The sequence below is a fragment of the Chrysemys picta genome, chromosome 5 (assembly GCF_011386835.1).
Source record: "Chrysemys picta bellii isolate R12L10 chromosome 5, ASM1138683v2, whole genome shotgun sequence".
Taxonomy (NCBI): domain Eukaryota; kingdom Metazoa; phylum Chordata; order Testudines; family Emydidae; genus Chrysemys; species Chrysemys picta.
Window position 1 is genome coordinate 14,746,613 of NC_088795.1, and position 14,887 is coordinate 14,761,499.

Genomic DNA, 14,887 nt, shown 5'->3' on the forward strand with positions numbered 1-14,887 from the left:
GTGATTGGGTGTGTCAGCAGTTGTATTACACTTGCTCTAAGGAAGTTTATTGCCATTGGAATGAGGTACAGTACACTTTGGGTCTGGCTAGAGGTAATGGATATGCTACTGTGTGAGAGATCAAAGTCCACATCCTATCTTGCCTTTTGATCTCTGGGGCAGGACCAGTACCGCTGATGTGCCATTTTGGAAGGTGGGGGATAATGTTCCATGCAACTACTATAGTGTGTATTATTGGAGGATGTGGGATAGGCAGTGCTCCAGAGGGATGTTAATTATTGCCCTAGGCTGGAAGGTGCAGCAAGGTACCGGTCATGACAGAAGGAGGAACAGGACTGTTCTAGGGCAGAGTGTTGTACCTTGCTCTGAGGTGTTTCATGACAATCTAATCCAACCCTCTGTTTATGATTAAAGAAACACTGCCAGTGTCTCTAGACCCAAAAATATAACTTTAATGAGAATAAATCTCATGCTGCCTGCCTACCTACTTTATATATCAGATACAGCCAATCCGGTCACATGCTTCAATGTGGAAGCAGTTCTCCCCAAGAATCAGGAAGGATATTTCCCCCTTCTATGCAGCATTACGCCATTGCTTCTGTGAATTATGGTTTTTCCCCTTTCATCTTTCTCTGAAGTGCGAGAGATTGTCTTACAAGGTTGGGTCTAAACATCTCTCATTTATATTCAGAGTTGTAGGAAGACCCAGTGATTGAAGTGAAAGATATGGGAACGCTGAAAGAGAGATCCTCTTGGAGGAAGTGACAGAAGAAAAGGAGTCTTTGGGGGAAGAGCAACAGGTGATCCTTTTTTGCTTTGCAGCGAATTGGCTGAATGGTGCACATTGTAGATACACTCCCTAGTCTGAGAAATGCATATAGATGGTAGTGGTTTCCATATGCTAAATTACATTTATCATGCACCTCCGGCTACTTTACCTGCACTCTGCTCCTTAATCCATCTCCATTGGGACTACTGCTAATATCCCAGTGCATGGCATCTTCAAATACCTACTGTATTAAAAACAAATCCTACCAGCTATAGAACTTTTTTTTTTTCCTACTGAGAAAGGACCTCCTCCCTACCCCACCCCATTCCACTCCACCCCCAAAAAGTCACACTGGAATGAGATGCATTTAGTCCTGCCCCAGTGCCAGGTGTAGGGTCCAAGAGTGGGTGGAGGTGGGGAACTAAAATGGCTAGTTTATACAAATGAAAAGGGGAAGTTCCCAGTTTGCCTATGAGGTGGGCAGTACTATTTGTCTGTAGCTCTGAAATATGGAATATCATGAGCTAGCAGAACTTCTTAAAATAACATTACATATAGAAGTTACTCCAGGTTGTTTTCAGAGGTGGACAGCTAACAAAAGGAGTCTAAAAATTGTTAGTCTTTAAATATTTTAGTGAAAGAGTCACTGAACAGGTGGCAGATCCAGGATAGGGGTGTGGGCTCTGTTAGGCCTTGTTTGGGATGACCAGCATAACTCTCTTGGCTGTCTCCCTTGGAGTACGTGGCTATTCCCAATGTATGCCAATAAAAGATACAATACCTTTATCTCCATGTCTTGTGTTTACTTCTCTACTTCCTGCTCTTTTAGAACTGCAGACTGCAGCTAGTATTCTAGTCCAAGACACAGATTACAAAACTATGAGAACCTTTATTATGAATCTTTAACAGTATCCTATATTTTAAGCATCACATTTAATGGGGCTGAATCTACATACATTAGAATGATCACAACCATACAGAGTTTCTTTATTTTGTTAGTTTTTTCTCCTTTTCCTTCACTTTCTCAATCTTCTTTTCCTGACAGCGGATCATTGAAGACATTGCTGAAAATAGCATTGAGAAAAGATCACTTGAATGCTGTGTATTGCTAGGTCATGTTGAGCAGAAAACTACTCAAGCTTCAGGTTTTGATAGCTGCAGTTTATACAGCCAGCCAACACATTACACAGGCAAAGCTCTGTGCTTACTATGCCCTTAAGAAAACAAATGTGGCTTCCACTTTAGTAGGCTGATGTTTTAGTACACAAAATAGGCCTAATAATAAATGGATATTACCTCAGCTTGACTATACAGCTGTTTCATTTGCACCCAATGGCCTGAATTAATTACTGTAAGAAAATAAATGGGCACAACTCTATTGATTTCAAAGTTAGTTGTATGGGTTGTATTGAAATTGACTGAATTTTAAGTGACTTTGGGGCAATGGTTGTAAGGTGGAGTTTGTTCTAATGCGCATATGAGGGGTTATTTTTGTTCTCTATCTTTTATACAGCTGCTGTATAATACGTTACAGAAAACGTGCTGGTGTATAAAGTGGAAGTTAAATGAGAGCAAATACTGAAGGGCCTTTGAAGTCAATGGCGATATGACCATTTACATGAGCTGGCCCAAACTTTTCCCTGCTTGGTTTTTATTTTATATACATAATTTTGTTAGTTTTATCAAACAAATTCCCATCATTCATGACTTTCACATAAGAATTATATGATGTGTGGAAGCATTCATTTTCCAGGTCCATAAGCACAGAAGGGAAGGGGAAAGGGAAGATACTCCATTTTCTGATTAAGAAAAAATGCTGATAAAAGGAATTCCAGCAGCCAGTAGTCTGCAGTCACTGAAGTTGATAGGAGTTTAGCTGGTTTCAGTGTGAGTGGAAGCAGAATCAGGCCATAATATGTCAGCTGTGATTAGTGGGCTGGCTGAGACTGCAGTATTTCCCTGTTTTTAGAAGACGGAATAGCTGTGGAGGATCAGCTATGGTTGTGTGGTCACTGTTGGTAAACTCTGATTTTCTTTTTAAATGAAGACTTCTGGAAACAGAATAGCTTTCAATTTCCATGGAGTGTCACCAGCTCTTTAAAAATCCCATTTAATTGGTCACAGCAGTACACGACTGCACCCCTGAACAGCTGCCATGTTTGAAAGATTTAGGATCTCAGAGCTCATTAGCGTTAAGGGGCTGAGTACAGTACATTGTGGAGTTAATCTGTTTATTCTCCTAGGAGCTGGATAATGTGGAAGTGGCTATTAGTAAATTGGACACATCTAAACTGACAGGAATGGACAACTGTGGCCAGAGCTATGGTATGTACCACAAAGAGACAGTGGAGATCCAGTACATTTTAAAAGAAATACTAGTGATTTCAATAGAATAAATTCCAGTACCTTGGTTTTTCATCTGTAACGTTTCCACCAGGTTTTGTAGGTTTTCCATCTTGTTCTGTAGCTGCCTGCATGTGCTCCCACTGGTTTCCACAGGCTGAGAAGCTATTGAGAAAATGATTAGTCACTATACTAATAGAGGTACAAAAATACATTATCTAACTAGTTGTCTTTTTATAAAGGAACCTTCAAATTACAGAGTGAAAATTAGTTCTAAAATAAAGTTTTCAAACAAATAGGACTATTTTGAATATCAAAGAGAAAATAAATGGGATGACAAGATGATAAACATCAGTTTTTGTAATTAATAATATTTCTATTTCAACTAAGCCAAACTTTTTAAATGCTATGTGGTTGCATGGAGGGGGAAGGAGGAAAAAGTACTTTGTTGTTATTAATAATACTTGTGCATAGCATTTTTCATTAGTAGATCTCAGAGCTCTTTACACAAGAGGTCAGTATCATTATCCCCATTTTATAGATGGGGAAACAGAGACACAGAAGTGAAGTGACTTGCCCAAGGTCATCTAAGAAGCCAGTAGGAGACATGAGGACAGAAGCCAGGTCTTCAGTCCCTGTACAGTGCTCCATCCACTAGGCAACACTGCCTCTGATTATTGCTAAACATCAGTATTCAGTCAGAGTTGAAATATAAGGATGTAATAGGAATAAACAAATGAGTAGCTGGCCTGTCTGGGATTCAGTTTGATCAGGAGGTGGACTATGGACTAGCCCAATTTAGCAGGTATAATGGCACATGCAAATCACTGCTGTACAATTGCACAGTCATAGTCAGTTTCACTCTGTGGCTGGCAACACGGGTAAACCACTTCTGGTCAGGAGCTGCACCATTCATATCTGCTGCTGATTCTAAAATAAGGTGGGAAAAGGACAGGTAGATTGAGGCTGGGCAGAGACACAGGCAACCAGCTACATAGAAAAAGCATGGAATGTGGAACTTTTCATCTCTAGGTTACAGGTTTGAACTGAGCCAGGGCTGGCAGTGACTGAAAGTCATCAATGTCATCTGGCTAATGGTCTGTGTGAAATAAGTTGGTGGGTTATGTGCAATTGCACCTGCAGAGATGTTCACCCCACAAAATTCATCATTATGCTTGCAACTAATTACTTCCTGAGCTGAGAAGCCCCATCAGCATTAAGGCACATTGGTGGCGGAAGCTTGTGCTGTTCTGTAGATAAATGGACTTGCATTTGCCCGACTGTTCCCGGATGTGAGTGTGGAAGTGTCATGTGCGCTTCATTCTGCTTACGTGCACCCTTCTCCTAGTTTTTAAACCAACAATAAGCATGCAAAGTCTTGCAGGGTCAGCCCACTAGTGTGCAGAACCAGGCAGCCCGCCAGCAGGCGCACAGCACTGTGAGCATTCAGCACAAGAATGCGAGCCCAGCACAGCTAGTTTTGCTAGGCCTCCTTAGAAAACAGAGAGGAAAAAGCCGGAGGTTTGCCAACTGTAAAAGATAAAAACAACTGAGTGGGAAATGCTATTGTCAGGCTCCTAAAGGGAATTACAAACCGAGTAAGAAGAAAATGTAATGAGTAGCATGTGTCTGGGTATCACTCCAAAGATTAGCCTTGATCTATTTATCACTGAGGGCCCTTTTTTAGGGACTTTTTGATACTAGATTAACAAAGTACTCCAGGCAACCTGAGCCACTGGCAAGTGGCTGGTACACTGGTGTTAAAATACACACCCTTCTACCAGCGGAGTGGTGGGATGGAAAAGTTTGTTACTTTTACCTAAGATTTTATATATATATATGAGAGATGTGGTTACATCAGTGTTTCCACTAGTCCTTGGCATTTCTCCATTCTTACCATAGCAAATACCTAATCTCGGTATTTGCGAAAGTCAGGGTAACTGCACATTTTATTTAATTAGATAAGGCAACTGACAAGTAACTAGAAGGGGGCTCCGTGGGTGAGCTACCTATGCTTTTCCAAACTAGTTAGCGTCATTTCTGGGCAGGAGGATTTAGATCTGTTCTACAAGCCATTCGTTTGGCCAAATCTTGAAAGCCTTTTTGCTCAGTCCTTAGTTAGGCAAAATTCCCACTGCCTACAATGGGATTGTGAAGGAATGAATGTATCCTTATTGCCAGACAGAAGAGGGATTAAAGCCCTTCACCGCGTAGGAGAAAAGAGCCTGCTTTGTCTCATAGCTTTCAGGCCTAGAGAAAAGAATTCTCCAGTTCTGGCCATTAAGATGTAGCCATAAAGGACCTAGCTAGACATCAGTCCTGGTGGTGCTTGATCTGTAAGGAGGCTATGTCCCTTTGGGATTTGCCTTGATGACAACTCATGATGATAAAGATGAGATGTTTTGGGCTGGTTGGAAGATGCTGTGCTTTCTCCAGGGACTAAGAAGAATAGAAAGGACTTGCAGTGAAGAGGAAGGTGAGGGTGGCTGGGTGGTGTTGGTGGCCTGAGGTCAGATTAGATGAACCGGCCTTGAACTCTATGACTATGACTTGGAACTGGTTGTTCTGCAAACAAGGAGTCAACTTTTGTGTGTGTGTGTTTTCTCCCCTGATGAAAGAAGAATCATTTGCTTTTATCTCCTTGCCAAAAGGGAGAACCAGGGCTGCTTTCAAAAAACCCCAAATAGCCCAACAACAACACACTTACCAAAGGAGACCCCTTCTTTTCCCAACTCCCTGCAAGGAAGAGCTGTTTGCTTATCTCCTACTGAGGAAGCGCTAAGACTGTCTACCTGCAACAACAGGAATTTGCCCAAACTGTTCCCTGCCTGATGGAGAAAAGGCACCTGTTTGTTTGAATTACCTTTTCGGTACTTTTTTCCCCCTCTTCAAGTGATCAGTGACTCCTTTCTTCCCAGGAATGTGGCAGCAAATCTCTTGTATGGAGTTTTGATTGGATGATGATTTCACACTCTAGCCCTTCGTAAATTGTATATTCTGATTTAATAAGGGAAAGTCGAGCCTTCCAGAATTTTTAATGCTGTAGTTGATTTTGAAATACATTTATCTTCCTTTCTCTATGTTCTGCATTGTCAAGTACTAGTTTAGTTTTAGAAGCACTTTACAGTTTATACAGTATGTTTATACAGCCAGAGTGGCATTTTTACAAGCACTCAATGTTGGTCTAACTCTGCTGCCATTGAAATCAATGGGCATTGACTTGAATGGTTAGGCCAACCCAGAACACTTTTGAAAATCTCACCCTCATTGTTTTCTTTCAGTTTTGTTAATGTTCTGGTAACTTCTCGTGCAGCTTTAATGGGATACAGTATTTTTCTTTACTTTCCATCCTAAACTGCTATATAGTGTTAATCATAGTCACTGTTAAACAGCTGCTGTGATACACATCAGAGTTTATACAATACAGGGGGAGAAATATTTGTCTTAATATGGATTGTCACAATGCAGCACTTCCTAAATGTGGAAGTATTTTGTCTTTTAAATGCATGCAGTGTGAAGTGAGAAAATCAGTAATAATGGAGATGGATTTCAGTAGGGCAAGCAGGTTTGAATTCTAGAACACAGCTTTAAAATGGAACATCAAATTCACTGGAACAAATGTGCATCATGGAATTACACTTACAAGAAGTGGGAGTGAAGGAGACATCTGTGTAAAAAGAAAAGGCCAATAATGTAATTTTGAGAATCACCACTACTTTTATTGAGTGAAAGGGGAGAATTTAAATTGGGGGGTGGGGGCTGGGGCTTGCCCTGCTCTGGCTCTCCAGCCGGAGAGCAGGGTTGGAGGCCGTTTCATGTGGCTCCTGGAAGCCGCGGCATAGTCCCCCTCTGGTTCCTACATGCTCCAGTGGCCCCCTCCGGCACTCCAATGGCCCCCTTCCGGCACTCCAATGGGAGCTGCAGGGGTGGTACCTGCAGACGGAGCAGTGTGCAGAACTGCCTGTCCACGCCCCTGCGTAGGAGCCGGAAAAGGGACTTGCCGCTGCTTCCGGGAGCCGCTTGCAGTAAGCGCCGCCTGGAGCCTACACCCCTGAGCCTCTCCCCATGCTCCAACCCCCTGCCCCAGCCCTGATCTCCCTCCCGCCATACAATTTTTATTCCCAGATGTGGCTCTCGGGTCAAAAAGTTTGCCCACCCCTGATTTAAATAATTATCTATTAAAATGGAAACATGAAAATAAATATATTTCTGAACATTTAAAAACGTTACCCTCATGGCCCACATAACATAACAGCTGTATATGGTGGTGTAACTCCACTGGTCTCTATAGAATTACAGTTCGGATGAATTTAGCCTATTGTTTGTAATTCACTACAGCAGTGATTAGGGGAGAGAGAAAAGCCAGCAGAGTCCTCCTGATTGGAAGAAGGGGCCGTACTTACTTTTCCGGGCAGTTGTAGCTTCTGGTGAGCTACTCTTCCTCAAAGATGGTCTATGGTCTGCTGAGGTACTAGGGACCGCCTTCAGGTCATCTAGCGGAGCAGTTAACAGTGAGTGCACTGGAGACCTAGCTTTGTATCTCTCCTCCTGGGAGAACTTCTTTGGGGAAGAGGCATAACGAGGAGCGGCAGTGAAGATGGATGGACTTGCTAGAAAATTGACACAGTGCAATTTGAATAAATGCTCATATTCTACCCTTAATGTGAGTACTGCTATGCAATCATTTCATAACCCTGTTCTCCCCATTGCATTCTTTGATCCTTCCCATTTTCCATCAGCAGCCAACACGGCAGCACCTGCCCTCTATCTAAGAGAACAGAGTATAACTTCTTTGCAAGTCCCGTGCAGTATTGATGCATGGATTGTCAACTGGAAGATAGCTTGTACCTTTTCCCTAGAGGAGTATGGCCAAGTGTATTTCTGCTGACTACCTGTGTCTGGCACCCTTGGAGAAGCACCTGATTTTCAACAATTCAGACAGGAGTTTCAAGGTTGCTCACCAACCCAGTTCTTGCTTTACCTTCTGTCTAGCTACTTAGGAGAAGGCTTAGGACAATATTTTCAAAGTTGGGTGCCCAAAATGTATATGGAGGCATCTAAATAAAAATGACCTGATTGTAAGAGGGGCTGAGTATCCCTTACTCCAAATGAAGTCAATGGGAGGTGCCAGTACTCAGCACCTCTGAAAATCAGGTCACGTATTTAGTTACCCAAATATGGAATTAGAAGCCTAAATGGAGGCACTCAGGTTTGAAAATGTTGCTTTGTAACTAGGTAAGACCACTACTGTTAACAAATACCTGTTATGGAAATTTATTTTGTCAAGTGGAAGATATTCGTGGGGAAAACCATAATAAACATGGTCATTTGCTGAACTCGCTCTAGAACTGGGAAAATATCTAACTGGAAAGCCCTCCTCGTCTTTTCAATTCTTAGTACATGTGCTGATGTCACTCTCAAGAGCTGAGCTATGAACAATCAAACGCACATGATGCAGCACTGTGCTAAGTGCCTTAGAGATTTTGTAAAAGGTTCCTGCTAAGAGACACTTGTAAAACTTACCTATGAAAATACACTTGTTTCCTGTCTCTATACAATTCTGCTCTGTGCCAAGCCATGCCTACTTGAAACATGCATTCTTTAGTGCAGCCAGTGAAAACTCACCAGTGGGTGCGAAAGACAAGGTAGCAGTTTGGTCCTCAAGATCCGAAACATGTAAAGTTAAAGGCTCCCTGCAAGCAAAATAATGGCAAGACTAGCATTCCATTCTGAAAGTGCCAGGCTGAGATTTCGCTAGAGGAGCTAATGCCCACAATGAGAAAGTGAAGAGTTTGCATGCATTCTAGAACTCTCATACACATACATGAAAGGTAAATGGTGTATACAGGGTTCAAATGGGCTTACTTGGAGGGATGAAAGAACCATTACGGCATTCTTGTGCTCAGGCATTTAATTCTCATGCAATTTTTAGCATACTGTTAAAGCTAATGGTCCAGCCTCATGCCTGGGTGTAGGTCAGTCCGTCACTGGGGAAAGCTGTAATGTGGCCACCACCTCTCTTCCCACAGAGGAACGCTGGGGTGTGAGAAAGTGTAGCCCGGCAGAGGGCGATGTTGGCTGGAGAGGAGGGGATGCCTACGGTGCTGGGAGATGTCAAAATGTACCACATTCAGTGAGCTGCCCCATATAGATATTTACATGCAGGAGCGCCACCAGCTTTCTTGCTGCCCTAGACGGTGGAAGGTCCCGCCCCGGAAATACCGCCCCTGACAGAGGCGGCGGAAGGTCCCGCCCCCGAAATACCGCCGATGACCGGGGCGGCCGATGATCCAGCCGCCACAGTCGCCGCCCCCCAAATGTTAGTGCCCTAGGTGACCGCGGCGCCTAATGGGTTGCGCTGGCCCTGTTTACGTGTCCTCCATAAACATAGTATCTGAGAGTCTCTACTGATGACTTGACTGCAACTTAAAGCTGCAGGCCCCCAGCTATGCTAGTACCACAATTTGAGTGCTTAGTGCCAGCTGAGATCAATTTAAGTTTTTCCACTGACATCCATGGGCTCTGGATCATGCTCTTGTACAATATGGGGATTTCTGACTTTCGTATAGGTTCATATCTTTAGAATACTGGGTGTAGTATGTTATATAAAAGGGTTAACATATAATTGCAGTCAGTCCACAGAACGGAAACAAAACAAATAGAATAGTAAGGAAAACATATCACACAAGCTCTACCTCGAGAGTAACCAGTGGGCTAAACCTTGAAGTCCTTGCTTAGGTTTTACTCCAGTCTTAATTCCTAGGGAGAGTTTTGCCTGCATAAGGATGGAGTAAAGACTAAGGTGCTGATCTTGCAGTGGGTTCCATGTGGACTGACTTCTGTGCCCATGAGGGCCCTGCTGAAGTCAGGCAAAGATAGGGGTTGGTCTACAATGGAGCTTCATTAGATTGGCTGGAGCTTTGCCTGGGTACAGGGAGTCTGCCCACACAAAACAAATTGCAGGAGCAGGGTCTTACTGCGGACTTTAGGGTTATACCCAGTCGGAAATACAATTACCAGAGCTGTGCAGTAATCTTGCTGTAGAATTCATACTGTTAGTGGGGAGGATTGCACTGAGGCTAAAGGAGTATAACTCCAGCAGAGTGACATAAATTGGTTATGATGCTAACACAACAAAACATTAACATGAAAAGCTTATTTCAACATTTATGCACCAGCTACTTCAGTGCTTTGGCTATTGGCAGCATTTGAGTAGTAATCCTTTTCCATGTAACAGTGCTAGTGTATAAATAGTACATGCAGTAGTTATTTTAATTCAGGCATACATTTTATGAAAGGACAACGTAACACTGGTGGTGGTTCCATACGTGTGTCATAATGTTCTATGTAAGCAGTAATGACAAGCATTCTGTTTAAGATAAATTTACTATACACAGTGGTGGGCTACATGCATTCCTGGTGTAACAGCCCTGGATTTACTCCTGGCTGTCTGTGGCACAGTGTATTTGATATAGAACTGTTCAGGTTCACATCTAGGTATGCTTTCCTGCTTTTGATTCTTCCTTGTTTGAGAAATGTTATCTTACTAAGTAATAAGGCAGGTAGCATGCTACGAGACAGTGAGATCAAAATGCATGCTCTGATGTTGGGGTTACATGAAGTATAGATATGTAGCAGTTCAATTGCAATACGCACATTAAAAATAACAAAGTGGCTGGGTTTTTTTTGTACTCATGCATATTTATATTCACTGATCATTTTATCAAATAATAACCTACTGCGAGTTATTTTCTCTTGACCTTTTGACAAAGACAGGTTATTTTATGGCCGCAAAAAAGGAAAAATGGAGGGAAAACTACTGCTTTGTCACAGAAAATGGGTTGATGAATCTGGCCGGAAGGCTTTACAAAGATAAAAACATAGCCTATAAACCAGCACTGAGAGTTTTAATTCAGTGGCAATGCATGGTGAATATTAGAACACAGAAAGCAGATGATTGCATCAGTCATTTCATAGGATGATTCAGTGTATAGATTGAGAACTGATTTACTGTATTACTAATGTCAACTGAAAAATAAGGGGTTTGTTTAGCAAAAGGTGTGGTAAGAAGGACTGGTACATACCTTCCAACCAGTGTCTGGAAAACTAGATCAGATAACCTTGCTATCTGATATTATTATTCAAGAACGTTATTTGAAAGGAAAGTTCCTTCATTGTTTTTTCTCTCAGCTATGATTTAGGGCTAGATTCCAATGTCCTATGTCATGCTGAATAGTACCTTACTCTGCAAACAGTCCCATTTTAAGTCAACGGGACCACTTGTCGAGTAAGGTATCACCTAACATGAGGAGGGATATCAGAATCTGGCCCTAAATGGATTTCTGGAAATATGAAATTGGTTCATGATTTCTGGATTCCCCCAGTTTCCTGGCTTTCTGTGTCTCGGTGCTAACGTACTAATGCTCTGATTTTCAGAGATGCAGAGCTCCTGCTGATTTAAATGGGATTTGTAGCATATCTGAAATTCAGGTCATTAGTGCCTGCCATTTTAAGTCTACAACAAGCACTTTTGGGGCCTATTTCTACAGCAGAATCACCATGAGGAGCCGCTAGTCCACACTAACAACCATCATTTAAATATCATTGCAGCAACTTCATAATTCCACACAGGCTTTAATGGGACTCATTTATTCCGGCTGTGGTTGCACTGATTTTAGTGGGGTTGAACCAGCACTGATTTGGCCTGATCATATTTGTTACGCTCTTTCTAAGAAGCATCCTGACAGTGCTTCACAAAGAATACAGCATTGAAAAGCACAGGAATAACTCAATTTAACAAATCCTTCACATCCTAGAAAATAAATAACAAAGAGATAGTGAGATCAACATGCATGCTCTGATGGTGTTGGGGTTACACACAGGGAGTTCAGTGAAGTGACATCTCTTCTCACCTGCTGAAAGTATCCTGCCCCAAACTGCCTTCAGGAGCGGAGTCTCTCACGGCAGCATCTCTGTATGAAAAGACATAGGCCAGTTAGAAACCCATGAAGCATTACCATCAGGATTGCTAGATTTCCCAGGATTCCCAGTACACATCCGGATATGAAGAAAAAATTGCTAAAATGTTATCTGCATTCATCCAGACGTTTACACATTATAACGGAAGTTGGGGGACTGTCACAGGTTGGCTGCTCTTTGTGGCTACGTCTACACTGCAGCTGGGATGAGCTTCCCAGTGGGGATAGACAGAGAAGCTAGCTCTGCTTGAGCTAGCATGCTAAAAACAGCAGTGTGGCCACAGCGGCATGGACAGCAGCTCGGGCGAGGCACCCAAGTCCAAACCTACCTGACCTTCTGGATCCATACTTGGGCAGGTGGCCCAAACCATCACCTGCGTCACCCTGGCCACACTGCCATTTTTAGTATGCTAGTTTGAGCAGAGCTCCCATGTCTACCCACCCGTGCTGGGAAGCATGCTCCCTACTGCAGTGTAGACATACCCTTGGGCTCAACCATGCCAGTGATCTAGCAGCTATCTGTCAGCTCGTCCTGATTTGGCAACTTAATTGTACCTAGTGACCCCAGCTGTGAAAGGGTCAGGAAGAGACTCGATAAGGAGGATGGAGAACTCAGTTAGGGAGGACCTAGGCTGAGCCAGGGGAAAACAGATTGAACAAGGCAATAGGGACAGAATTAATCCCTGTGGCGGGGCCTAGAAAAGGGGAAAGGTACAGAGAGGCAGTCCTGGAGGGGGCTGGCATTCTGGCAGAGCAAACAGGAACTGGGAGGACCTATGGAGAAGCCAGAGGCCTGGGAACCAGCAGAGAGGCTGTGTTAAGCACAGGCCACAGGGAAGCAGCACCAGGGGCTTTGAGGTTGAGGCTGTTTAATATGGGGTCTCTGGGCTAGAGCCCACCTTCAAGGCCTGAGGAAGAGGTGTACAACCCCAGCATAAGACTATTGAGCCCAGGATGAGGCTGAGGACTGAGCCTAAAGGCTGGGATGAGGAGTAGCCCAAGTGAGGGAAGCAGGATCTCTGATGTTGGGACATTTTTGGTCTTTAGTTGTACTTCTGTCATCCTGGAAGGGGTCTGTACTAGAAAGGACTTAGTCGGAGAGCTGACTCACAGACAGAATCAGGCCACTGCAGGGCCAAAGAGATGACCGATGGGGGCACTAGAGGTGAAGACCCCGCAGGGCCTTGACCTGATGCCAGAAGTGCTATGATGGTGAATTCAACTGCTTACAGGCACCCTTAACATTTCCTCTTTCCACATGTAGCTACCTCTCAGGGCTTTGTGGGCGGATAGTGATAGAGTATGGAACCCACTGTCCTTCTCATTGTCAGCAAGGTTACAGCACAGACTGATTTTTCACAATAGCTGCTTTGGAAACTATTAATAGGTTCCATCCCTGAACTTGGTATTTCTCAGCGCTTCCTTCCCTGGTTACAGCCTCACAAACCCGCCTGCAGCCAGGGCTTTGTATGGGGAGTGGGGGCATGGCGACATGCGGAGCCTGGGCCCCCAGTGCCAGGGTAGGGCACAGCCCAGAGAGCGTGAAGGAAAGGTACTATGCAGTGGAGTCTACTGTATTCAGCTCATATTTCATCCAATGATATCCGATAACTCCCATGGATTACAACTCCCATAGTATGAATTCCTGCCTTTTCCCAATCTGGTCTCACGTATCAGCCACTCTAAAGTTCTTATTGCACAGAAGTGTAGGGTTAGATTGTGGACCACGCATCTGGATCAATTTCCAGAACCTACCAAGGACACGGATTGATTTAAAGTGTCAGGTTTGGGAGGTTTCTTGGCTGTGACCTAGAGAAGCAAATGTTGGTTGATTTAATTTTGGAGCTTCACAGAAACACTCCCTTGCCATCACCAGCTCTGCTACCGTGATCGCTTCCAGGCCGCAAGCCCATTCTATCAGGTATTTTACTCATAAAGCACCACCTCCTCTCCATCAAGACCCTGGAGGAGAAAACCATCCATATAAATAAAAGCTTTCCTGCAATCCAAATCTTCAACAAGTCAGTTCCATCCCAGCTGGAGAGAAGCATATTGTTCCATCTGTCCATATGCCCTTTTTCTTTCTTTTAGCAAAAGCTCTGTATTCAATTAATGTAACTTCTCTAGAAAAGGAGCCACATGCACTCCCAGGGATTTCTGTAACGTCCTGAGGATGACACCTTCAGATTCTTTATTGGGGTTTGAAACAATCAAAAAAGAGATTGCAGGCTTTGCACTGCGCCTGGAGCATATTGGAAAAGGGTTTGGGGAGTTTAATCAGTATTGTATGAATACCTATGAGGTGCAGACCTGATCAATAGAGCTCACAGATATGTATCATGCTAATGTATCTCAGTGCTTTGATATTAAAAGAACTTCCAGTCACCTGGAACACAATACCAGGGATTTTCCTCACCACCTTAAAACCTACCTTGCTAATCAACTCTACTGCCATTGTTTCCCAAAAGCTGGTCCCTCTGGTTTTACTGCATTCAGGGATTCCCAGGCCAGAAGAGACCTCTGTGGACATCTAGGTATAACACAGGCCATAGACTTTCCCAAAATAATTTCTAGAACGTATCTTTTAGAAAAACATCCAATCTTGAGTTTAAAATGGTCAGTGATACAGAATCCACCATTGGTAAATTGTTCCAATGGTTAATTACTCTCGTAATTAAAAATGTACACCTTATTTTCAGTCTGAATTTGTCTAGCTTCAGCTTCCAGCCATTGGATCATGTTGTACCTTTCTCTGCTAGATGGAAAAGCTCATGATTAAATATTTGTTCCCCATGTA

At 43.3% G+C, this 14,887-nt stretch overlaps 1 protein-coding gene across 4 annotated transcripts in view; it reads right to left on the reverse strand.

The window, feature by feature from the left end:
* Positions 1–1,687: 1,687 nt before the first annotated feature.
* CCDC158 (coiled-coil domain containing 158) overlaps positions 1,688–14,887 on the reverse strand; it is a 67,127-nt gene continuing 53,927 nt past the window's right edge. For all 4 annotated transcript variants that reach the window (XM_024108442.3, XM_024108441.3, XM_065595981.1 and 1 more), the window contains 5 exons: positions 12,025–12,084; positions 8,738–8,805; positions 7,516–7,722; positions 3,176–3,277; positions 1,688–1,833 (listed from right to left, as the gene is read on the reverse strand). In XM_024108442.3, the coding sequence (XP_023964210.2) occupies positions 1,757–1,833; positions 3,176–3,277; positions 7,516–7,722; positions 8,738–8,805; positions 12,025–12,084 (514 nt within the window). In that variant the 3' untranslated portion in view covers positions 1,688–1,756. The remainder of the gene's footprint in view (positions 1,834–3,175; positions 3,278–7,515; positions 7,723–8,737; positions 8,806–12,024; positions 12,085–14,887) is intronic.